The sequence below is a fragment of the Mustela erminea genome, chromosome 12, assembly GCF_009829155.1.
Source record: "Mustela erminea isolate mMusErm1 chromosome 12, mMusErm1.Pri, whole genome shotgun sequence".
In the NCBI taxonomy this organism is placed as follows: domain Eukaryota; kingdom Metazoa; phylum Chordata; class Mammalia; order Carnivora; family Mustelidae; genus Mustela; species Mustela erminea.
Window position 1 is genome coordinate 64,830,539 of NC_045625.1, and position 26,353 is coordinate 64,856,891.

At 41.1% G+C, this 26,353-nt stretch overlaps 1 protein-coding gene across 12 annotated transcripts in view; it reads right to left on the reverse strand.

The window, feature by feature from the left end:
- AOPEP (aminopeptidase O (putative)) overlaps nt 1-26,353 on the reverse strand; it is a 332,560-nt gene that overhangs the window by 282,893 nt on the left and 23,314 nt on the right. For all 12 annotated transcript variants that reach the window (XR_004277711.1, XM_032308869.1, XM_032308867.1 and 9 more), the window contains exons 2-3: nt 17,264-18,199; nt 1,791-1,957 (exon numbers count right to left, since the gene is read on the reverse strand). Coding sequence is in view for 11 of the 12 variants with exons in the window: in XM_032308869.1 (XP_032164760.1) it covers nt 1,791-1,957; nt 17,264-18,060 (964 nt within the window). In the remaining variant the exon portion in view is untranslated. The remainder of the gene's footprint in view (nt 1-1,790; nt 1,958-17,263; nt 18,200-26,353) is intronic.

The following is a 26,353-nucleotide window of genomic DNA, read 5'->3' on the forward strand; positions in this document are numbered from 1 at the left end:
TATCAGAACAAAATGGCGAATCTCAGAGCAGCAAAACTTTCTAAGAGAAACTCGACAGATTTGACTACATAAAAATTAAAATCTCCTATAAATCAAAAACATTATATGAAATTAAAAGGTATACTATAAACTGGGAACAATGCTTTCCACAAACATCATAAAAGATTAATATCTTTATTTTATTTTATTCTTTTATATATGAAACTAGCTTATAGATTTACTTAATGTAAGTCTGTGACCAGGGGAGTCCCTGGAAAGAAACGAACCCCAAAGAAACCATTCACGAGTGCACTTTTCTACTGCCTTTATGAACAGTGGAGAGTCAACTCAGAAGCAGCCAGAGGGAAGAGATGTGGGGAGAAGGTATGCGGGGAAGGGCTCAGAGCTTCTGCACTTTCTCCCAGCATCTTCATGTTTAGCAACCTGGAAGCTCCAAGATCTTTATTTTTTTAAAGAGCCCATCAAATTAAAAGATGAAACAAACTTTTGAAAGCCTCCCTAAGGCCTCAGAATAAAAATGGGCAAAGGAAGTGAAGAGTTAATGACAATGGTTAAGAATACTTGGAGGAAAAGTGGGGCCTACTGATCATCGAAATAATCCAATTAAAGAGAGACCTTCTCTTGTCCAACAGACACGGGACGCTCTCAGTAACTGGGACCCTCATAGGAGTGTAAATTGGTACCTTTCTGGAAAATAAGTTGAAAAATGTACCAACACCCTTAAACGTGTTCAAAACTCTTTGACTCATTAATTCTCATTTTAAACAAATTATCTTCTCAGGAATTTAATACAATAAAATAGAGGGGAAAAACCCCTGGAAACAATAAAAATGTCTAATAATATGGAAACATCACATAAAAGCTGATATGCTCATACAATAAAATTATTACGCAGACAATAAAATCATATTTTTGAAAAATACATAGTGATGTGGAAAACATTCAGATATACTAGAATGAAATAAATGGAATATAAAACTGTTCTATGCCAGGATGAACATTTTGAAATGGTAACATGTAGTTGGTAACATGTAGCATACATATAGATTTTAAATACTGGCAGGAAAAAAATAAAAATAAATACTGGCAGGAAAGGAAGCAAAATGTTAACAACCATTTTCTCAAAAATAATTTTATTATTTTTGCTTTTCTATAAATGTTAAAGTTTCTACAATAAGTACGTGGGAGAAGACACAATATTTTAAATGAAGAAATAACACAGTAAGAATTTACCTGGCATTAACCTGCTCCAGATCTCAACTGAAAGAGTTAATTATTGCCATAAGCAAGACAAAACCTCGATGCATTAGCAGTCGCCTTCCATCTTTCTTACACACCTTTACTTAGGAGCCAAATGGGCCAGTGGTGTGCAGAAGAGATGCCTTAGCAGGACAACTCCAGCAGGCCAGCCAACAGTAGCTCTAGCGCCCCACATACTGAACTACAGACAAGTGAACTGTAATGAACGGCGTTTCCGTGACACACTTGCCTGCCCCAAAGTCTTCAACCAGGACCACCCACTTAAGGCCCACCAACCACCAGGTAAGAGCAACCCCTAAAATAATTTAGGCATTGATAACTCGGGCATGAAGAGCCCCTCATCCGCTGTCCAGATTCCCAAGTGCCCCTCCCCATCCCCTGCCATTTTTCTGGCAAAATGTTTCTAGTATGTTCATTTCAACCCAACTCATAAAGGAGCTCTTTTAAAGTTGAGAAAAACATTGCGTATTAGATCCCTGGGTCCAGTATGCGCACACTACAGAAAGAAGCACAGAACACATGTACAGTACCTTCCTGAAGCTGTGTTGGCTTGGCAGAATTTTCCCCACTCATTAAAACAACAAAAGATGCAGCTGCTCGAACTGTAGCCTGCCATGTTGACATGGCAACGGGTGGCTCCTGGCATGGAAAAAGGGCCCTGTTGTTTATGGGAGATCCTATAGTATAAACACATGGCCTGCAGAAGAAAGACAAAGAAACAAAACGGGGGAATCTTTAAATGAGTTGTCACTTTTCTCACCACCATGGTAGTGAAGGTTAAGTTGAGCTTTCAAAGAGAAAACATTTAAAGCTTTATAGCTGACTGGTTTCAATGCATTTTGAACTGAAACTGCCAAGGGCTGGCTATGTGAACAGTCGAGTAGTAATTTCTCCCAAATGAATTACTTAAATATGTAAAGAGAGGGGGTTTTTTTAAAAGGGAAAAATATTTTTTTGGATAAAGTTTTAAATACTAGTCTGCCAATTTAAAATTTATACAAACCTTGTCCTTCCCCTTAGGCCCTTACACCTTCAAAAGAAAAAAAGTTTTAGAGACATTCTTACAAACCTTTTGGAAAACATTCTGGAAAAGAAAATATGTTTGGAGATCACCGAGATATTAATGTTTGGAAAAACAAGCTGGTGGTCTCAAATCCAGTTGCTGGCGGGCAGATATCCCCAATCTTGGAAACCACCATCTCAAATGGAACCCTTGTGGGAATCCTTGTGTGGAGGCCAAGAACAGGGGTTGGCATATAAACAGGACTGTAGGTCACAACAACGGGGCTTGTGATGGAAAGGCCAAGCGTAGAGCCATTACAAAGCGAGTGTAGGAAACCAAATGGTATGACATTAAGTCTCATTCTTCTATAATTAAAAATTACAAACCCACCCATACCAAGAATGATCCTTTCTGTGATTAAGTCAGAAGGCAGCAATGGAAAAAATCTGAGATTGAAAGAATCCATTCTTTTGATATCACAGAGTTGAAGGCACAAGAGTGACCCCCAGGAAAATGTCTTAAGAAAATGTCTCCACCTTTTGCTTTTCAGGAACTATAAGAAATACGATATAGTATTTCTATATATATCTGCCTGACTTACAGAGTAAATCAACAGAGCAGAGCACTAACTCTCTTGGGTAAACTGATTTTCCTTTTTCATTAGCATCATTATGACTCAACACTTACTGTGTTCCTACAAAGTGCCCAAATATCCAGAATGCTGGTCCAACTTCATCAGTCAGGGCCCAGTAAGGAAAAGACATACCAGTCTGGATCTTAACAAGTAGAGGTGATTTAACTTAGGGGACAGGTGATCTAAGTGATAGAAGAGGTGAGAAGCCAAACAGGGAAAAGTGAGGCAACCCAGGGATTAGCCACAGTGGTAAGTAGCTGCTGTGAGTCCTCTGGTTGAAGGAGTTGGCAGGGGCTGCAGCAGCAGGGGTCATCTGACAGAAGCCAGAGTCACAGTAGGGATTGTCCAATGGGTGCTGGGATCAGAGAAGACTCAGTCACTTCTGGAGATGCGAAAGGAAACAGGGAGGGAGGAAGAAATACCTCGTTTCTCCACCAACTCCTGCTCTCAAATTTTCTCCCACTGCCCTACAAGGGCCAAACTTAGTAGGAAGCAGAAGACAGGGGATCCTGGGAAATGAGGTTCCTTGTCATCCACAGATCACAACAAGAGCAGAAATTGGACCTCAGAGCAAACACGCTGTTGCAGTTTACCTATCCTAGTAGTGTACACGCTATAATAACTCACAGGTCTAAGACGGGGCAAGGAAAGATTCAGGAGACTGTAGTCCTGGCCAACTTATTAAATGACTTGACCTCTCTGAGTCACATGTCAAATGGCAATGGGGGGCAGACAGCAGACCTCTATTCTAGGCATAAACCTATCCCTCTGATCCCAAGATGATAAATCTAAGAACAAAAGCAAATTTTCATAGAAGACTCTGAATCTCCCACTAATGAGTTCTCAATGCCCACCTTGGTCCCCCGGGGCCTTGGTCAATTGACTTAATCTTGGTTAACTGTGCAGCCTCAGGCTGTTGAAGAACCTAATGAGGAAGCCTACTAGGGTTGATTCCTCCCAGGTGGGGCTGGTAGTGGTGGATGCACCCAATGGGAAGGGTGCTGTAGCAGCTCAAGTAATTAAGATATGCCTACTTCTGAAAATCCTACCTATTAAGTGTTTTGCTTTTTCCCCAGAAGCCCACCTTAGAGAAGGTCTCACCCAGTGGAAACAGGGTGTATTCCCACTGGCCAAATGGCAGGTTTAACTCCTGCTTCTTCTGACAATGGTAGATGCTAAGACTCAAGGCTTTCTTTCTCACTAAAGCAGATCCCACAACTTTCGTCAGTTCAAGAGCTCTTCTTCCAATCTAAGTAGCCACTTCTGATCTAAGTAGACTTGTGGAGTTAAACTATTTGTGATACTTACAAGGAAGCTGCAGACCCTTGCCTAGATAGAGATTTCCTAAGACTTTCAGGCAAAAAAAGGGAGCTGACCTCATATCATGGTCTTAAGTCCTAGTGATGCGGAGAACAAAGACAGAAGGAAATGTAGATAAAATTAAGTGCCCTTATAACCTGCAGCCCATGGACAAATACTTGAAACAGGCGGAGTATGACATTCCTCCAGAAACTCCCAATCGTCTTAATGTTAATGCTTTGCTAGAGGGAAAAACAACCTTAGCTTGACACCAGCTAGGCCTCCAGGATCCTGTGAGTCTTCTCTAGCATATGAAAGTCCTTTTGGAAACTTCCCTTTGTCTTTAATAACCCCAACTCCAAGTATATAATCAGCCGGTCCTCACTACTCAAGTGCAGCCCTTTTTGCCCAGGGTTTTGTCTCTGTGCTTTATTTTTTTTAATTAATTTATTTACTGGGGGGGTGGTGATAGAGAGGGAGAGAAACTCAAGCAGACTCCACACTGAGCCCTGACAGAGGGCTTGATCCCACAACCCCGAAATCAGACCTGGGCAGAAACCAAGAGTTGGACACTTAACCAACTGTGCCACCCAGATGGCCCCTTTAACTGTACTTTAATGAAACCACCTTTTTGCACAAAAGAGGTCTCCAGAATTCTTCCTTGGCAGTTGGCCCTGAACCCCAACATTTCCAGATTAGGTCAAGTCTGAAAGCAACTGTGCTCTCTTGCTGTTGTGCTCAGCACCTGGTTTCTGTAGGGTGACTCTGATGTTACAGATATCCCCTTCCCCGCACAGGGAATGAATCCTCCCCAAAAGACTGGCTTGCCAAGAGGTTTGCTCTCCTTCTCCCTATGAAGTTGCATTTGGTCTGTGCCCTTAGGTATATGGTCCCCAAGGCTTCCCCCATCAGCCTCCACACCTGTTCCCTGAAGAAACAATCAGACTTAAGATGAGGTCACATCTGAGAAAGACTGCAGAGGAGGAATCAGATGGACCTAGTTAGCTGCTGAAGAAGAGGGAGAAGGAAAGCTTCTCTCAGGCAGCTGGCTTCTAAGTGGGCCTCCAATGCCCCCTGCCTCCTGGTATTCATATCCTTACGAAGTACCCTCCCACACTGTACTAGGGTTGGTCTATATGACCAATAAGATGTGGCAGAAGAGATGTTATTCCTGAGAACCGAGAATTTAAAAATATGGTTTTTTAGGGGTTCTTCTATCACTTGCTCTGGGGGGAATCCAGCTGCCATGTCAAGACAGTACTCAAACAGGCTATGGAGGGGCCCAAGCAGCAGAAAGAGAGACCTCTCGCCCACAGGCAGTGAGGACCTGAGGCTGTCAACAACCATGCAAATGCATCTGGAAAAGAATTTTCGATCTGTAGTCAAGCCCTGAGAGGCCTGTGGCCCTGACAGATAGCTGACTGCAACCTTGTAAGAGATCCTGAAACTTCTAGAACCACCCAGTTAAACTGTTCCTGGATTCTTAACCTTCAGAAACTGCGTGAGATAATAAATGTTCGTTCTTTTAAGCTATTAAGTTTGGGGTGATTTGTATGCAGTAGTAGATAACAGAATTTTCTCAGGTTTCTGGCTCAGGCGATAAGAGGGATTGCAAAGCAATTAAACAGAGAGTCAAGATGACAAGCAAGATCATAGGAAGGGACAAGGGAGAAGAAGAGTCCCTATTTAATTTGCACATACAGGGCTTTCTGTGCACACACTATGGCAGAGGACACTTGTATGGACACAGAGATCACGATTTTTCTAAAGCACAAACAGTACAGCATTCAGCAGTGGGACTGTGCCTGAAATTGGACCGATCACAGAACATTGAGGAATGAGAGGTTTATGAACTATTGATTGATTGCCAGCAGATTTGAGTCTGGGTGCCACCCATAAATCCGGGTGTGTGTGCGGAAGGAATTCCTCCCATTGGCTGGATATTTGAAAAGCATGTTATCACCATCCTTTCCTCTCTCATTCTCAATTTTTCCCCTCTAAGTGGTCTGTCTAGCTCTAGAAATTTCATTCTAGAGTTCTGTCCTGACTCCGCCCCCTGGCATCCTCTCAAAGGCTCTTTCTACCAGACTGTCCCTGGGCACCTGAATTCTCCCACCATGGGGATTAGTTACCTGGCCAGGCTCCCAAGAAGCTATTGCCTACCACCACCACCCCACCACTGTCCTCAGAAGTCTCTTCTGCTACCTCCTCTTTACACTACTGGGGCAACCTTGCTGCTAAAATCCATGTGTTTTCTTTCTTGCTTTCCGCAGAGGCACTTTTAGGCAACAGGCTGGAGCAATGGAATGTAGAGCAAGGCAAAAGGGCCCACAGTGACCATCTGACCCATCAGGCCACCCACCTCAAAATACACATAAGCCCTAACAAATCAATGGGCTACTTTACAATGAGGCACAGGTACCCCAAAATGGAAAATTCCATACATCCCCATACCTGCTCACCTTCCCCCTTTAAGTACAACCTCCCCTCCCCTCCACCACTACCACCACCTCCTGGCAGACAGGCTCTCCTTTGTGGTCTTGCCTGCCTCACCCCGCAGTATATTCAATAAACTTCTTGCTCCTTTGTTGTGCTTCCAGAGAATTCTGCACTGCCTGTGCTGCCAGCCCCCATCTCACAGGGATGCCCCACATTTGGGGGTCCCCATCCAAATGAGAGAGACACCACACTTCCCTCTGGTCTCCAGAGCTGTAACTCTGAAAGTGTAAAAGCCCCATCTATAAATACAGCCACATCTGATACAAGACTCAATTGCTTTCTTATTGGAATGTTTTCACAAATGGGAAAACCATCACCTAGGCAAAATTTCTTGAAAACACAGATTATCTTTGTGCTCCAGCCTATTCCATTCTTGGGACTTTTCTTCTTTCTCAGATGCAGCCTCCCCCCTTCCTTCCCAGTGAGCCCACACCAAGCACCAATGACTTCATAAGCAATAGCCTTTGGAGCTTTTACAACCTGATATCCTTATGCATGTCACACACCCTAGCACAAACATCTAAAACAATGTAAAGTTAAGTAACTATATATATTTATTTTTATTGTTTTATTTATTTATTTTTTTGTGAGAGAGATAGAAAGAGAGCAGAAGCAAGGGGAGCAGACGCAGAGGGAGAAGCAGGCTCCTTCCTGAGCAAGGAGCCCAATATGGGACTCCATCCCAGGCCACAGGGATCATGACTCGAGTCATAGGCAGAGACTCGACTGAGCTACCCAGGCATCTCAAGTGAGTATATTTTTAAAAGAGATGAAAACTTAACCACTGGGTAAAACTCTAGTGATGGAATTTGGGGCATGTGACAAAAATTGGGGCATGGGGGGAGTCATGAAAATCATACTGCCCACATGGTGATTCAAGAATCAAGATGGCTCCCACCACTATAAATGACAACTACAGAGAGTTGATTTCCTCTCCCCATACCCTGTGCCCCAAGAGGGGAGGAAAATCTATGCACATTTATAAATATGCTCTGCAGCTATCTGGATGTGTAATCACTGAAGTAAATGCAGCTGTGTTTATTCAACACACACAGCCTTGCACCTCGGCCATGTTGCTAAAACGCTCACGGGACAGATGTGAAGGCGCCAGCCTCCAATGCGCAGAACTTCATTTCCAGACTCAATAATTCCTTCCAGCAGGAAAACTCTCTCACACCAGGGCTCATCCCACATGCCCTGGAATAGCCACCCAGTGAAAGGCTCCCTGGGGAGTCCAGTTAAACGGCACAGGAGTTGTGGCGGGTGGGGAGAAGGACACTGAAAATCAGAAAGAAGATCGAAAGACAGCATGAGAGCAGACCTATCATGATTTGCTGCCATTATGGAACTTCTAAACTGAGGAAGAACTTGCCAGAATGGCTACTCCCTCAGCTTCATACATGTTTGTGTGTTCGTGCCGTGGTTAAACAAGGATGAGACACACTAACTATGCTGCTATGGCTGAATGTGTCCCCCTTAGATTCCTATGATGAAATCTTAATGCCCATCTGACTGTTGGGATTAGGAGGCACACCCTTTTGGAGGTTCTTAGGTCACATGAGGACAAGGATTTTATAAAGGGGATTGACACCCTTATAAAAGAAGCCCAACAGAGCTCCTTACCCCCTTCCTCCACGCAAGGACGCAGCCAAAAGTCAGCAGTCTGCAACCCAGAAGAGGGCTTTCATGATAGCCTGACCACACTGGCACCCTGATCTTAGACTTCCAGCCTCCAGAACACAAAGAGATAAATTTGTGGTACTTTGTCATCATAACCCAAATAGACTAAAACATACACCTTCCAAGGTTAGGGGTCAGTCAACTCTCACATGCTTGCTCATTTTCTTAAGGAGCCATCCATAAAGGAAAACTTGCACGGGATTAGTCCAAAATTTATTTATTTGGGCGGTCGCCTGGGTGGTTCAATTGGTTAAGTGACTGCCTTGGCTCAGGTCATAATCCTGGAGTTCCGGGACAGAGTACCGCATAGGGCTCCCTGCTCAGTGGGGAGTCTGCTTCTCCCTCTGACCCTCCCCCCTCTAATGCTTTCTCTCTCTCAAATAAATAAATAAAATATTTAAATATATATATATATATATATATACACACACACACATACATTATATATATTATTTCTCTTTAGTTGACAACGACACGCATTTGTCCTTTTGTAGTCAGTGTGAAAAGGGGGTAATTCTTAATTTTAAAAATGTTTGAGGGGTGCCTGGGTGGCTCAGTGGGTTAAAGTTTCTGCCTTCGGCTCAGGTCATGGTCCCAAGGTCCTGGGATCGAGCCCCATGTCGGCTCTCTGCTCAGCAGGGAGCCTGCTTCCCTCCCTCTCTCTCTGCCTGCTTCTCTGCTTGATTGTGATCTCTGTCTGTCAAATAAATAAATAAAATCTGTAAAAAAAAAAAAAAATCTTTGAGGTCCCACCACTTTCCACAAAACCACCCATTTTCAGAGATTTGGTACTACCATTCAGTGACGGGGGACAGGGCTGCCTTAGGAGAAGCGGGCAGCAGGTGATAAGATGAGCCGAGCTGCCATGGTGTGGCTGTTGGGATGTTTTCCCACAATGAAGTATTGATCTGGTCTCCGGAGGACAGGAGGCCACAGATGGGACATTTCCATGAGCCTGATTCTTTTAGAAAACTGGCCAGGGTTACAAAGTCTTCAGGCCTCCTCCAATTCCTTATCATCTCTTCTTCCTGCACCCGTTCTTTAGTAAGACTCCACGTTCTCATTAAACCTGAATTATAAGCAAGCAACCCTCTTGCTTTCTTGCGCCACAAAAACCAAGAGGCAGGCTACTAAAGCAGGAAATGTCAACTATGACTCACTCTCTCCCCCCAACTTTACACACACACACCTTCCTTAATAAATTCTCCTTCATGGCACAATTACCAAAACTGGGATCCCTCTCAATCATACTGGACATATGGCAAGTGCAAAGGAAAATGCTGCTTTGACTCAGATTTTGTGTACGAAATGCACAAGACTGAATGGAAGTGGCTTTGAGTCAGAAATTCACCACTTTTCAGCACAAGTGTTTTGGGTGCAAAACAGGCAAGCTGTGGGGCGCCTGGGTGGCTCAGTCCTTAAGCGGCTGCCTTCGGCACAAGTCATGATCCCAGGGTCCTGGGACAAAGGCCTACATCAGGCTCTCTGCTCAGCAGGAAGCCTGCTTCTCCCTCTCCGGCTCCCACTACTTGTGGGGGCGGGGGGTGGAGGTGGGGTGTGTGTGTGTGTGTGTGTGTGTGTGTGTGTGTGTGTGTGTGTGTGTGTGCCTGCCAAATAAATAAATAAATAAATCTTTAAAAACACACACACACACACACCCACAGAGGCAAGCTGTTTATAAAGGCAAAGACAGTATTTCTCATTTGGAAGTCTCATCTGGAGATCCTAAGATGAAACCTCTTTTTAACACATGAGAAAATTAAGCTCCAGAGATATAAAGGGCCTTATCTGAAGTCACACAGCTAATGGGCAGCACAGCTCAGATAAGTATTCTGGTCACCTGGCTCTCACTTTCTAGGTTCTTTCCAACATTGTGATTTGTTATTTTCTGTTGATGTTTAGTTATTCAGGGTTTTTCTGTTTGGTTGGTTAGTCATTTGGGTTACTTGTGTAAATTAAGACTGCCCATCATTATTACCTTTTCTACTAGGACTCACCTGGGATTCTGGTAAATAGAGGCAGATCTATAATCAAGGGGAGAAACAGGTTAAAATAGAATTCTTCCAAACAGCTTCAAGTTTGGGATTATCAATTCCTCCTGTAATCTTACAATGATATTATAGCATTAATGTGTATTTCCACTTCAGTTCTCAGGAATTTTGTGTTGGTTTCTTGAAGCAGGAAAGGAAAAAAAAGGATTAACTGTAGAAATGTTCCTTTTAGACCTGGACTCTCCTACCAAAGAGAATCTCTTTGCTTATTCTTTTCAAACTTTCCTTTATAGTAAGATATTAAACAATGAAACTAATTTCATGGGGGAAGAAAAAAGACATGTTTTAACATCTGGTTTTGATGTCAAACTAAAAATACTCCAAAAGTCTACATCTTCCTTGGTCCAACAGCTAAGTAAGAAACATGATAGAGAAAAATGATTTTCTTTAGTATTTTGCCAACTTCATCCTGGCCTTGTCCAAAACAATATCATACTGATTTAAGAAATTTAAAATTTTTAATATTACCTTAAATTATAATGTATTTTCCTAGTCAGTTTCCTTATCTTTAATGATGATCCAAGTAAGTGGAGTTTCAAAAATAAGTTTCCTATATTTAACTGAATTTCCACTCCATTCAGCTCATGTTCAGTGATGTCATTAGCTTAAACCCAGGTTTTCTAGACCACTGGGCTGGTTCCACAACTATTAACGATCCTAAGGGAAAAGGGAACGGGAGAATGCTTTTGGTTTTAAATAACATTTTATTCAGTGGAATAGAAAAGTACATAAATTTTGAATTAAAGACTTTCATTTCTAAAAGTTTTTTTCTTAAGCATACTGAAGATCTAGAACCAAAATATTAAGTCCCCTCCCTTCCTAGCTTTGCAACAACCCCTTAACACATTCTTGACTCTGCCCATGTTCTCAAATAGTTCTCAAAATATTTTTAGAGGGCAGAGAAAAGAATCACACTACACGAAGTAAACAGGCTTTCCAAGAAGCCTGTTGTATCAGACTATCATATAGGTGTCTGTTTTTGTGGTCCTTTTTTTTCTAAGAATTTTTTTTTTAAGTTTTTATTTATTTATTTGACAGACAGAGATCACAAGTAGGCAGAGAGGCAGGCAGAGAGAGAGAGAGGAAGAAGCAGGCTCCCCGCTAAGCAAAGAGCCCGATGTGGGGCTCAATCCCAGGACCCTGGGATCATGACCTGAGCTGAAGGCAGAGGCTTTAACCCACTGAGCCACCCAGGCACCCCTTTCTAATAATTTTTTAAGATTTTTATTTATTTATTTGTTTGACAGGGAGAGAGATATCACAAGTAGGCCTTGAGGCAGAGGGGTGGAGAGCAGACTCCCTGCTGAGCAGGGAGCCCAATGTGGTCTCAATCCCAAGGATCCAAGATCATGACCTGAGTGAAAGTAGAAGCTTAATCCGCTGACCACCCAGGGGTCCTGTTTTGGTGGTCCTTTTTAAATGTTACCTGTAATCCAGTATCTATATGATAGAGGCAAGAAAGATCTTTTCAGTTCAAGAACTTCCATAATCCCACAATGGCTAAGCCCCAGTAGGAAAAGATAGCTTTTATAAGATCAGACACTTCACTTTAGAACTAGAATAATGAGGCAGAAAAAAGGAATAATAATGGGGAGAAAGAAATTACTGACTTTTATAAGGGCTTTCAAGGTAGAAAGATGGTGACTGTTTTCCAGATTTGAAGTTTATTTTTTGTAATAAACATTATTATTGGTTAGACTTAGATTTACTTTTTTTTTTTTTTAAGATTTTATTTATTTATTTGACAGAGAGATCACAAGTAGGCAGAGAGGCAGGCAGGGAGAGAGGGGGGAGCAGGCTCCCCGCCGAGCAGGGAGACCGATACAGGGTTCCGAAGACCAAGACCTGAGCCAAAGGCAGAGGCCCAACCGACCAAGCCACCAGGCACCCCTAGATTTACTTTTATGTGCAAAGATAACACACAGATTTCCCATTTACTCCATACTCACTGTTATTAACACCTTTTGTCAGTATATTTGTCACAACTGATAAACTAGTATGGATACATTATTAAAGTCTGTATTTTATTCAGATTTCTTTCATTCTCCCTAGTGTCCTTTTTCTGTTCCAGGATATGACATTACTTCTAATCATCATGTCTCCTTAGGCTTCTCCTGACTGGGACCGTTTCTTAAGACTTTGTTTATGTCGACCTTGAGAGTCGGGTTTTTTTTTTTTAAGATTTTATTTATTTATGTGAGAGAGGACATGAGCTAGGAGAGGGCCAGAGAGAAAGGCAGACTCCCCACTGGGCAGGGAGCCTAATGCAGTGCTCAATCCCAGGACTCTGGGATCACGACCCGAGATGGGCAGATGCTTAACCGACTGAGCTACCTGAGAGCCCTGACCTTGAGAGTTTTGAGGAGTACTGGTCAAGTATTTTGTTGAATGTCCCTCAGTCGGGATTTATTGATGTTTTTCTCTTGGTTAGACTGAGGTTATGGGCTTGGGGGAGGACAATCACAAAGATGTCATTTCATCACATCACACTATCAACATGACTCCTCACTTTTTTTTTTTAAGATTTTATTTATTTATTTGACAGACAGAGATCACAAGTAGGCAGAGAGACAGGCAGAGACAGAGAGGGGAGGAAGCAGACTCCCCGCCGAACAGAGAGCCCGATGCGGGCCTCGATCCCAGAACCCTGGGACCATGACCCAAGCCGAAGGCAGAGGCTTTAACCCACTGAGCCACCCAGGCACCCCATGACTCCTCACTTTGATGCTAACCTTGATCTCCTCACTGAGGTCGTGTTTGTCGGGCTTCTATGTAGCCCATACTTAGTAAGGGGCAGAGTCATGTTTCACCTCCTTGAGGATGGAGTATCTAAATAACTTGGACAACTTCTGTACCTTAGATAGGTCTATTCTCCATGTGTTTATTTATAGCAACGTGAGCTCATGACTATTTATTTTATACTTCAGGTCATCATCCCAGACCATTTTATATTGTTGCTCAGCTTTGGTCATTAGGAATTCTTTCCGATGGTTCCTTGGACCTTGGGCATATGCCCTCAAGTTGCCAGCTACTATTGCTATTGTTTGAGTACTTCCTTATTTTCTGGCACTACAAGATGCTCCAGGCTCATCTTGTGCATTTCCCGTAGTCCTAGCCATTCCTCTAAGAAGCCCTGGTTTCATTATTGGAGAATGGTATTAGAAATCAAGACCCAGGCACTGTGCTTCTAGACCTTCCCAGATGACAAGCAAGGAAATTTACATGTGCACACTAATCCTTGGGAAACACCTATTTATAATTATTTCTATATGCAACCACCTGTAACCATCTTAAACTAAACATTAAACATGAGTTTATAGTGATGTCTCCAATTCTGTTACCACAGAGATCATTCTAGCCTCTTCCTCCTGCTCATCTGTAACCTCCCACTTCAACAGTGAGAAACCTGGCTCCCAGATTTACTTAATTTACTTAATTGCTCAGTTTCAGTATACATGTATAGTGGTACTAGAATTGTTAACCTGTACTCCCATAAGAAATAATTTTATCAACTACAGCACAGTGTTTAGGTGCAGTTCCTTCTGCCTTCAGTCTTACAAACTCCACACATTTCCAAAGTGACCTAGCTCAGCACCTTTGCCCCCCAAACCCCTACAATGAGGTTGTTTCATACATTTTTTTTTAGATTTTTTTTTTTTTTTTTTTACAGACAGAGATCACAAGTAGGCAGAAAGGCAGGCAGAGAGAGAGGAGGAAGCAGGCTCCCCGCTGAGCAGAGAGCCCGAAGCGGGGTTCAATCCCAGGACCCTAGGATCATGACCTGAGCCAAAGGCAGAGGCCTTAACCCACTGAGCCACCCAGGCGCCCCATTTTCATACATTTTTAATACAATTAGATTGTTTTGTCATGATTTGCTTTCCATTCTGGGATCCTTTGATCTCTTATTTATTATCAAACTAAATAATTTAAGTTTTATTTTCAAGATGGGGTCAGGTGAAGGTCACAAGGGGAGAAGCCACTGATAGAACTTGAAAGGGAAGGTACCAATTTAGAGATTTTCTTAAGTTTGCATCTAATAACTCCTTAAAAATAGAAAAATTATTGAAAGCTAATATATTTTTTAAATGTACTGAGATCTCTGCATACAATAAGGGACATGCTAAAGATCAAAAATAAGAAATGTGGCTCCCTTTTACAACTGAAACATGGATTTTTTTCAAGGCACTTTCAGTAACTTCATTCACTTCTCCTAGTTGTAAAATGAGAATAAAATGTTTTGTATCCAGTATTAAGAATATAGGTACGCTGACGGTATTCTGTCACTCAAGAATAAAATGTTGGTCTTAGTAATTGCAGACTCTATCCCATGGAGAAAATAAGCTCTACCCAATTATATTTTTCACACAATTGTAAAATTTTATATATTTTCACATAATAATATTCATAAAACCCTGGAGCCCTAATAATTATTATCTGCTCTTATCACTAAGGAATTTTTTTCTGTCTAGCAACCTGGGATCCGTTGGCATCTTAAAGTCCTTAAAGTTAGGGCTCCTGGGTAGCTCAGTCGTTAACATCTGCCTTCAGCTCAGGTCACACGGTCCCAGAGTCCTGGGATCAAGCCCTGCATCAGGCTCCCTGCTCAGCGGGAAGCCTGCTTCTCCCATTCCCACTCTCCTACTTGTGTTCCCTCTCTCGCTCTGTCTCTCTCAAATAAATAAATAAAATCTTAAAAAAAAAAAGTCCTTAAAATATCCAAACAGTTACCAATATAAACCTAGATTTATTTGTATGCATGTGGGAGAGTTTAGAAAGATTCGGTGGCCATTCATGGAAAAGTATCCTGAGTGTAATAAAATTACCCCCAAAAAAGGCAAAAGGGAGAGAAAACATCTTTTAAGGATTTCTTTTTTAAAACAAAATTTATTATTCTTGTAAGGCTGCATATATGCCATTTATTTACTAATGTATAATCACAAACTTCCAAGGATACAGTTTAAACTCCTACTGTGATCATGCATTTTATTGAATTATCAGAAAAGGAAACATCACAAGTAATTTTGCCAAGTCAACCTTTGCAGGAACAAGATGTGCCCAAGCCCCTCTTTGTTTTCTTAATGAAAATCAGCATTTATCTATAACTCATTCCTACTCAACACCTGACATGTAATATAATACACAAGTCTAATCTCTTTCTGTGTAATGAGCACTGAGAAGAAAGCCATGTTTGAAGCCATTAATTGAGTATTTCTTCCAACTACTGTCAACAGATTCTTCTTCCCCAATATTCTAATTCAAAAATGAAATACCTGGGAATGTTAAAAACTATGATTTCCTAAATTAAATATTCAGAAGCCATATTTTGTTAGATCTGATTGAAACCCTACCCTTAATAATTTCAAAAAAATTTTAAAGATACAATAAGAACACCTGTTTCTTTTCCTGTTTTCACAAGAATATCCAATGTTATTCTATATATAAATCAGTATGCTTTTGTACCAGTGTAAGTTTGCACCAACACTGCAATTTCTCAAAGGCTGCCTCAGACTCCAACAGAAATAAGAAGTGAACTCATTCTCAGTGGGGAGGAAGAGCAGAGCAGAGAGGCAAGATTGGAGGAGAGGAAAAGTATAATTAGAGCTCAAAGTCAAAGTGATGCTTAAAAAAAAAAAACTAAAAGGTTTTAGGAGGTAAGTTGGGGAAGAGATCCAAGCAATTTCTTAAGATCACCGCTCTGTCAAGGGAGTCACTCAAAACAAGGTCACTGAGATCAACATTTCTCTAGCCAAGCTCTACAATAATTACTGTACCGACCTGCAGTACATTAGCACAAAGAAACAGGTAAAATAATGACGAATCAATGAAGTCTGATTTTAAAATTCTCAAATTCTAAGAACCCTGAACAACTGTTGGAGGAAGGGCAAGAAGAAAAGGACAAATGGCTGCCTAAACACCGCCCCTGGCAATCAATGCCTCATCAATTCTCTCCACACTCAAAACCTGGAGCCTCCAGGAGCGCCTGGGTGGCTCAGTCGGTTAAGCAGCTACCTTCAGCTCAGGGCATGATCCCAGGGTCCTGGGATCAAGTCCCACATCAGGCTCCCCACTCTGCAGGGAGTCTGCTTCTCCCTCTGTGCCCCCAACCCCGGGCTCCTGTGCTCGCTCTCAAGGAACTAAATAGAACTTTAAAAAAAAAAAAAAAAAAAAAAGATGGAGTCTCCTGGTGTCAAATAGGAAGAACAGCAGCCAAAGGAGCAAGTGTGTAGCTTCAGCAGGTCGTGCCACGTTCCTCAGAACCAGTCCTTCCCCGTATTTTCAGGATTGCACTATATGACAACTGACAAAGTCCAGGGAAGCATGGCTGCCAAGGAATAGGTAGGGCAAGAAAGTCACAAAGCAGAGCTGAGTTTATCTGGAAGAAGGACCTGGCCAGGCTTCAGACCCACCCAATGTGGTGGCAGTTGATTCCCTCAGGAGGAATAGGAAGGAACTTTGAGAAAGGATTTGCTCAGAGACCTGTATCACTCTTATCTACGGCACTTAAGTCGCCAGCAGAGATCCCAATGGAGAGCAAGGCTCAGGATTTCATTATTAGGCTTGCATTTCAATCTCCTAACTCAGAAATACACGGGCTTGAGAAAGTAATCCTTTCATCCTGACTTAAGGGAAATAATCCTATTAAGAGTTGAGCAGGCCTAGGAATTCACCTGCTTCACTGTGGGCCTAGGGATTTGAGGCTACATGGGTAATGCCACAGAAGAAAGAGGAGCATCTTTGCCCCGAGACTGTCCCCTGTGGAAGAGCATCGTTGCAAAGGCTCACTTCCCAGTGTGGCGATTACCAGGCAGGGGGCCGTGGAGCGCCCAGATAACCTACCTGCCGCTCTGGTCTGAGGTCCATGTAACTGATCGCCCCTGAGGTTTGGTGCTGTACCATATCCTTATGGCGTGAGGAAAGTCAGTAGCTGTCTGAGTCCCTGTCTTCCTGATCTGTAAGCTCCAAGTGTCAGTGTCAAACAGAAGTTCCCCACAGCCAGGAGCCTGGCTGCAGCCAGCATAATAGTCTAACTGCTCCCTCCAACGATCTGCCGGCAGAGTCACAAGTTCATGTACGATCTGATTCCTGAGCTCCTCAGAAACAACTGTGAGCTTGGGAGACTTTGTAAATTTTTCAATACCTGGCACGGCAGCAACATCCACCTCCTCAACCTTTAGCACAGATAAATCACAGCAGTCCAACACCAGCAAAAACTCCTCATTCCTGTGATTCCCTGTGTCACAGCAGTATGTTGAGCTAGAAATCCCACAAGCCTGTTCCGGGTTGTCATGGTTACCATCTTTACCAGAAGTATCTTTTTCACCTTTACCACAGATTGCAAAATCATTATATCCTGTTTTAGGTGAGAAGGTCCTTGTATCTGTCCCAGGACTATGGCAGGGTTCAGGCATCCTAAATCTGCAGGCTTCGCTGGACTCTGACTGGCGGGTTTCCTTGGTGGAACCACTCTGTTTCTCGAACCTGTTCCCAGACTCAAAGAAAAGCACTATGCTGCCCTCAATGATTTGACTTTCGAAATCCACATTTAAATCCAGTACATAGTGCTTCACCAGTATGTGGCTGGTGTTGGCCATGAGAGGCAGGTCATCCCGGGAAGGGTCCAGCTTTAGGTCCATGGTGTCGGCTGTTGTTCGAGAGCTTTGTTACAGTCTCAGAAGGGGCTTCCTATCTGCCTTAATCTTCCAGAATCATAAATGGCTGCTTACCCAAAAAACACCTGATGTCACAAATTGTGGTTCCACAACTTTCAGTCCCCTGGCAAAGAAGAAAAACACAATTAGAGAAAATTCCAAATAAGACTCATAGTGTTCCTACAACCACTGCTTCAGCAAACTGACTAGCTCCTTTAATAACCCCCAATGTGGTAGAAGCTCAGGGCTAGAAGGCAGACTAATCTTTCTGACTGACATCAGAGAAAGCTGCATTATGGGTTTCTAAAAATATTTCAATTACCAATGGAATGAAAGGGGCCTCCACAAAGCCCCGAAGAATCCTGTTCTTAACTAGAACAGCCCTTGTTTGGGAAAAGAGCAATTGTTATGCAAAGGCATAAACTGAGCATCACTGTGCCTCTTGTTTTAAAAGATATTAAATGCAACATTTCTAATTTTGTGCATCAGAGATAAGTGACTGTTTCTCTACTGTGATTCTAAGTAACAAATGTGAATGAAGGCTAAATGGCCTCATACGTTTTATTCTTTGAGAGTAATAATTTAATACATAAAATGTAACTCCAGGGATTAATGTACTTTTCACATTAGGACTGCTCTCATATCAGCACTTCCAGTAAATTACAGGAAAATGAGCCAATTTACCAGGAGTGCATTCTAAGTATTCCTTTGAGATTGTTCATGGAGATTTTTCAAATTTATAGTTAAATACTCAAGGTATATCATTACATCTTAATAGCTGAAAACCCATTAACATTCTGGATAATAGCTTTCTTGTGGCAAACAAAAAGGTCTTCTCATTTGGAAAAAAAAAAGTATGCAAATATCTATAAAAGGAAAAGGAGAAATTAAAATGTAGAAACAGATGTTGTAATAAAATGCCCAAGTTCTTCATAAAAGTTCTGAATCAAAATGTATTCTTATTTTATAATAGCAATCTGCCTAAAAGAAAAATTATTTGAAATTATTTCAGTCCCTGTTGTATACCTGATTTCTTTCAGCATATGCTGTACTTTATTTTTTATTCTTTTACCAATGATGAAAAAGGGGGGGGGGGATAACAACTCTGAGAGAGTAGATATATTTAAAATAATTTTTGTATTTCTAAATAACAGGAGGTATTCTTGTATCAACTACAAAACAGTATCACCTGCTTTTCAAGTACAACTGAAACCTCCCTTTTCATTCTGTTTAACTCCTCCTCCCCTCCCCTCAGATTTTATCTGTCCGTCTGCTAGACTCTTATTTCTCTTCCTTTTAGAATCTAATTCTAGAAATCAAACCTACTGAATTTTCACTTTCTACATCTCCATAGCCTATTTCCTCAGAAAAATCTTACCTACCCTAATGGGGGCGGTGGGGGGGGGGGGAAATCTGGCTTCTTGCAGCCTTGTCCAATCCTGTTTCATGCTACTTTCCCCACTGTAGAGACCATACACCTTTTGCATCCTTGCCCTCTAGCCAAAGGGCCTGCTCAACACTCTGCTCCGATCTGATCCCAGGCCTCCACACTCTTTGGACTAAGCTATGTGCCATGCTTGGCACACAGCCATAACCACCTGTCAAATTCTATTCTTTCTCCACACCCAGTTCAAGTGCAATCACCTCCCGCAATCCTTCCTTACTCCCTATTCTCCCACCCTCCACCAAACTGCATGTGGGGATACACAATCTGATTTTTAAAGGAAGAGGAATTGAGAGAAATCAGGGATGCAAAGAATACTTTGAGATTACTTTATAAAGAAGCTGGCACTCCCCTTAGTTCTAGAAGAATCAATGGGCAAAGGGAAGAAAGCAGAGTATTTTCTTTTCTGCATGAAAGCAATTGAACTTGTCGTGTAAGGAATAGCAACCTTCAATAAAGCCATTGGGTATATCTACGTAATGAAAAACAACAAATGTTAAAACATCATCCTGTTGATGTTGGGTACTGCTAATATGCAGTCTTTGTTGAAAGTAAGGTTAAAAACACCTTACTTAGTATTTTTTTTTTTTTAACCTGAGTATATACACACACATACACACACACAGACAAGAAGAAAATCTGAATCCATTGAGACAAGGCTTAACTTAGGGGCTATGTAAACCATGTCTGAAGAACTGTTTAGCTTCTGTAACAATATGTTCATTGTCTAACCCTAATAGATCTTTCCATTTGTTCGTGAAAATTAATATAATTTAATACTAAAACATATTCTACAGACCAGTTTTCACCCCTTTTGTGACTGGTGGCAGATAATGAGGTGGTCTTTGAGCGCCAACCATATCCAAGCCTGTTAACATCACCATGTCGCCCTAACTGGCAACAGTTTTCTTCTCTTCAGTGGATTCTTAAATGCACCCCCCACACTCTTTTCTTCTCTTAACTTTCCAGTTCCACACCTGCTGACTCATTCTCCATTGATTATTGGCCTCCTACTTTACTGAGATGATTTCAAATCTCTGAAACTCCATCACGGCTCAAGTATCTGTACTTCTTCACAACTACTGCCTTCTCCCCATCAGATTCAAAGGAAACAATATCCCTTCTCAACAAAGCTAATTCCCTTCCTCTTGAATCCTAGCTTTTGGGGTCTGAAAGGGCCAAACGAATGGCCCTCTTCTTGCCCATCCAAATTCTGAACATAACCAAAAACTAAGACGAGGATGTGGCAGAAAGATACCAAAATATCACCATCATTACTGACGAAGGCTAAATTGGACAGTATGATTCAGCATGGCAGCCAAAGGTACATGAAAACTGAATCCCCAAATTCAAAAGATTTACCCACAGGATCACAAGAAACACTGGATCAGGTCAAAGCTCCCAGAGGAGAAGGTACCATTCCCGGCCAAGAATTAGGGCCTGGAGAAGTAAGGAGAAAAGCCCTCTAAGATCAGGATTGCTGCCCAAAAGCAAAAGGGAAGAACTGAAAGCAGTAGAACATGCTCAATTTCTTCTTCCCACTCCACCTCCCCTAGGGCAGAAGAAATAAAGTGATAGGCAATGCTACAGTAATTAAGCTCCCCTCACAAGACAGGAAACATCAGAAAGAAGAAAGAGCTGTTCCCCCAAACACTATCTTCTCCCACTAATTTGGAATCTTGTTGCATCTGACAGAAGATGTTTGTCTTGCCAACATTTACTTCCTCTCGTTTCCATCCTGTTCCTAATGTTTCAAACACCCCCCAGGGCTACCATCTTCCAAAACAAACACTACAATACATCCATCTATCAAAGCATTATGTTATATACCTTAAACTAATACAAGGTTATATGTCAATTATATCTCAATTAAACCAGGAGAAAACAAACAAACAAAAATATTTAGCCCTGTTGCCCATGTTAACTAAGTCTTCATTTCTTTGCATTTTGGAGCTCACGAATTCCTTAGGGCTCACTTAGTCCAACTCTCTACTTTTACCAATGATGACAAAGAGGACCAGAGAGGTAAAGCAATTTGGCAAGGTCACTCATTTCTGATGCTTTTCTCCTTGCGGGTTCTTCCCTTAGAATTCTCATCCTCCAGGGGCTCCTGGGTTGCTCAGTCAGTTAAGCATCTGCCTTTGGCTAAGGTCCTGATCCCAGGGTCTTGGGACTGAGCCCTGCACTGGGCTCCCTGCTCAGGGAGCCTGCTTCTCCCTCTCCCACTCCCCCTGCTTGTATTCCCTCTCTCCCTGTCTCTCTCTCTCTCTGTCAAATAAATAAATAAAATCTTAAAAAAAAAAAAAAAGAAGAAGAAGAAGAAGAAGAAGAAGAAGAAGAAGAAGAAGAAGAAGAAGAATTATTCTCATCCTCCAGCTCTTGAGGCCATTTTCCTCATATTGTCCAAGTCATACATCAAATGTCACCTCGTAAGACTGTCTTCTATATTTTCATTCTTTCATTCTGTCTTCAAGTTGTGTGGACTAGACTCAATTCATATTCTAATAGTTTGGGGGGAAAAGGAGAATTTTTAGGCCAACCCCAGAAGATTGAGATCATGGTCACCTCGCATGGCTTCCAATCTAAGTTATGTATATAATGTGTAAGTCGCTGCTTATTACACCCATTTCCTCCTTGCCTTGGATTCTTGGATGACCTGAATCTCCTTTCTCTGCAGGTATACAACTGTCACTGACGTCAATCAGGGTCACAATCCCACATTTAAGTATGAACTGAAATAACTGTGGTTCCAAATGCTTGTACGGGGCCATCTTGTAAGGCCTCTCTCAGCAAATAGTAACCATATTTCTGAGCAGTCTGTTGACTTCAGCACTTTTTGCTATTATTGTGCTCCAATTTAAAATGCCAGCCTGTCTCGCTGAAGCATTTTTCCATTCTCTGTCATAAGCCATAACATATAAAATCCCCCTCTTTATCAAAGCCAATGGTTAGTTTCCAGTGGCTAACCACTGCTGCCTCTAAAATAAGGGTACTACGTGGTATGTATTTTAAATGCTTAAATGATTGTCTCAGCAATACCATTAAAGGCTTCAAAAGAATTAACGTACAGCAGTATTTTTCTTGAGAAAGGCAGGAGGAGGGGGAGGAAGAGAGGATCAAAAACTAAACAGAGTTATGGCATGGTGAAGAAACTGCCCTGCCACTTTCAATCACCCAAACATAAATGCACACATCTACAAATGTGTAAAACAGCCTCTGGAGAGCCATTCCAGATCCCTCTAAAGAGAACAATTTCATTCTCCTTTCAAGCTACAAAGCCATGCACATCATTCTCATGACCCTCAACTTAATCTGCTTCATTTTGCAGCTACCTGTACCTTCCAATGGTCTGTAAGCAACAAGGGATTCCTGATTCATCTTTGCGTGCATGACCACAGTGAGCAGAAAGCCCTGTACATAGCAGGTTCTCAGTAATTATCTGTGGAATTGACATCTGAGGGTCTTTATAATTTCTAGCTATCCACAGAATAGGGGTTCTGGCTTGCACAGGTCTAGTAGAAAATCAAGCTTAACCAACATCTTCCTCCAAATAGCTCTCATTTTTTCTTCTCATGTCTTCACCTGTCCCTCCAAGCCACATCTCTTTTCCTATAAGCAGCTCAAGGGAAAAGGAGAAATTCTGCACATAAGCTTACTATATAGTACTGAGCACACTATGAGTTGTTACAAAATATTTAATTTTACAGACTACTTGTCCAGAGAAAGATAGCTTTCTGCTATTCCAAGTGTGTTCACTCTGTAGGATACAGTGATTGCTCTTAATGACAGCTAGTTCACTTAATGAAAAGTACACTGTTTCTGGGCATAGTTCCTCAGACATTCAAATCCATATAATCATACAAACATGGCTTATTACTGTGAAATCTGATAAAATAATTTCAGAACTAGAAGGAATCTTAGAAGGACAAATGTATTATTTTGTATTTAGAAGTGTCACACTGACATATTATTCTGTAACTTACTTCTTTCAAGCAATGGTTTTGAAATACAGCCAAACAGATGCACATAAATCTAGTTTGTTTCCTTTAACTGCTGCTTAGTGTCCCTATATGAATATTCTACTACAATTAGTCTATGCATTTCCCTGCTAATATTTAAATTCTTTTAATTTTTTCATTATTACAAACCATGCCGCAATGAACATCCTTATATGTCTCCTGGTGCACATGGGCAAGTGTTTGCTGGATGAAACACCTAGAAATTCCATTTGGCCCAAGATTGGTATTGTCACACCTGCTTTCTTTTGGTTTATTTTGTTCCTGATATCTTTTCTATCCCTTTGTTTTTAGTATTAACTGCTCTGGGTTGTTTTGCCTTGGATATCTTTTTAAAGCAATATTTGGCTGCATTTAAAAAATATAATTATCATTTTTAATAACTGAAGTAAATTTATTTAATTTATCATGATTACTGTTGTAATAGCATTGATCTCTCAGCCAATTATTTTGTGCTGTCCATCTACTATGATTTTCTTTGCTACTTAGCTTTTACTTTTTCTGCTTTTTGTTGCATTTTTTCCAAGTTGTTTTTTCCCTATACTGTTTCATCAGTTAAACAATCTATTTATTTTCTTTGACATGTCTACTTCAGGTCAATCTCTAGTAGTCTTCTGAATAATACAAAAACATATGCTAGGTCTATAGCCAGGTACCTCTTCCTTGAATAGATATCAGGGCCTTGACCCCTTCTTTTTTCTCTTAAGATTTATTTTATTTATCTGAGAGAGAGAGAGATCATGAGAGGGGAGAGGTCAGAAGAAGAAGCAGACTCCTCGCTGAGCAGGGAGCCCGATGTGGGGCTTGATCCCGGGACTCCAGAATCATGATCTGAGCCGAAGACAGTTGCTTGGCCAACTGAGCCACCCAGGTGCCCTAAATAAATAAAACCTTAAAAAAAAAAAAATGGAGAAGATAAGAATACTGGCAAAGAAAGAAGCCAAGATGCAGAGAAAGCTGGACCATATTACCCATTCATTCAACAAATATATGGAATCCTCTTCTATTCTCTTTATTAACTCTCTCTCCCCTGACCATGTCCTCGAGGAAATCTTTCCTGACCTCATTAAGTCAATCTCCCTATCATTAGATCTCATAGCACTGAGTACTTCTTCACAGTATAATAGTTTTCATTTTACATTTTTTGTTTGATCACTTAATTAATATTATTCTTCCTCTTAAATGAAGGAGAATACCACTTCTGGTAATAGCAGAGTAACTTATATCAGACCAATTCTCCTACTGGCAGCACTTATAAACTCCAGACAACAACAAAAATCTGAAGGCACATGAAAATGAGCAAAAACCTGACAAAAACTGTAGGGAGTTGACACTTGGGAGAAGGGAATGGCACTGAGTTTCCTGTGTCATAGCTTTTCATCTGAGAGTATGCTCTAGTAGGCCATGTGCAGCTAAAATTCAGACTGAAACCTGCAATCTTAGTGGCTAAAAAATCAGAGAACAGAGTTCAGGACTGACTCAGCAACTGGATGGTAAAGAAGGAAAACTTCAGAAAAGTTATGAGCCCCATAATCTGCATATATACTGCCCAATTTTCTAATGAAACCCTGAACCATAGGGGGAGACCAAATAGTCCAAGTATGGCTAAATATACTGAACTAGGATTCCTGTTGCAGCCCACTGCAGGGAAGGTAAGGATGGAAGTTTGAGTTCACTGGAGTTAAACGTCTGCTAATGAACGACATTAATACTCTTCACAGGAACATAAATCCAGGTTCTACTAAAGTAGCAATAACAATGTCTACAATAAAGTAAAAAATTATTAGATATAAAAAGAAATAAGAAAATATGACCCATACTTAAAGAAAAAGCAATCAATGGAAACTGACTTGAGTGGACCAAATATCAGAATTAGTAAACAGGGAATTTAATATAGTATATTAGTATTAGTATTATAATTAAGGACATAAATGCCATAATGAATGAACTAAGGAAAACTCAGCAGAGAAACAAATTGCTGGAAAAAAATAAGGGAAATTTTAAGAACTGAAAAATACTATATATGAAATTAAGAATTCACTGACGTTACTAGCAAACTAGACATTACAGAAGAAAGAGTAAGTGATCTTGAAAATATTTATATAGCAATTACACAATCTGAAGAACAGAGAGAAAAAGTGTGAAATCAATGAACAAAGCTGCAGGTACCCATGCAACAAAGGTTTAACATACACAGAACTTAAATCTCAAGAAGCTCAGATGAGCAAGAATGCTGCAGCAAAAAATATGTTAAAAAATAATGAGATAATGGTTCCTAAATACCATTTTCCAATGAAAGGAACCAGGCCTCCTTGGAGAAAGGGCTGATTCTAGGAGTGTGGCAGGGAAAATGCAAGATACACCCAGAGCATCAGATAGGCCCAAAAAAGAAGAAAGTTAAAAACAAACAAACCAACCAAAGGAAAAAAAAAAAAAAGGTGAGGTGTGGGAACTGGGCATCTAAAAAAGACACAAGAACTAACTGTAGGAGCTTCTAATGGCCAAAGACAAACAATCTGAGCTAGAAAATAATGATGGCATTGGATTAGAACCTAAAGAATGAAATAAATAACCTATAACTCTATTCTGATAAAAACAAATGATTAATAAATGGGGAGGGAGGGTACACCGTCCTTCAAGAATTCCAAATAATAAGTAGATATGACATCTTCCAAAAGGCGGTAGGGCTTAACTTCCTTCCCTTTGAGTATGAGCTGTACTTAGTAACTTGCTTCCAAAGAATAGAGAATGGGAAAGGAAAAATACTAAGTTTAGAGTAGTGAAATCTGGCAGACATAAACTTAACCACATTATCAAG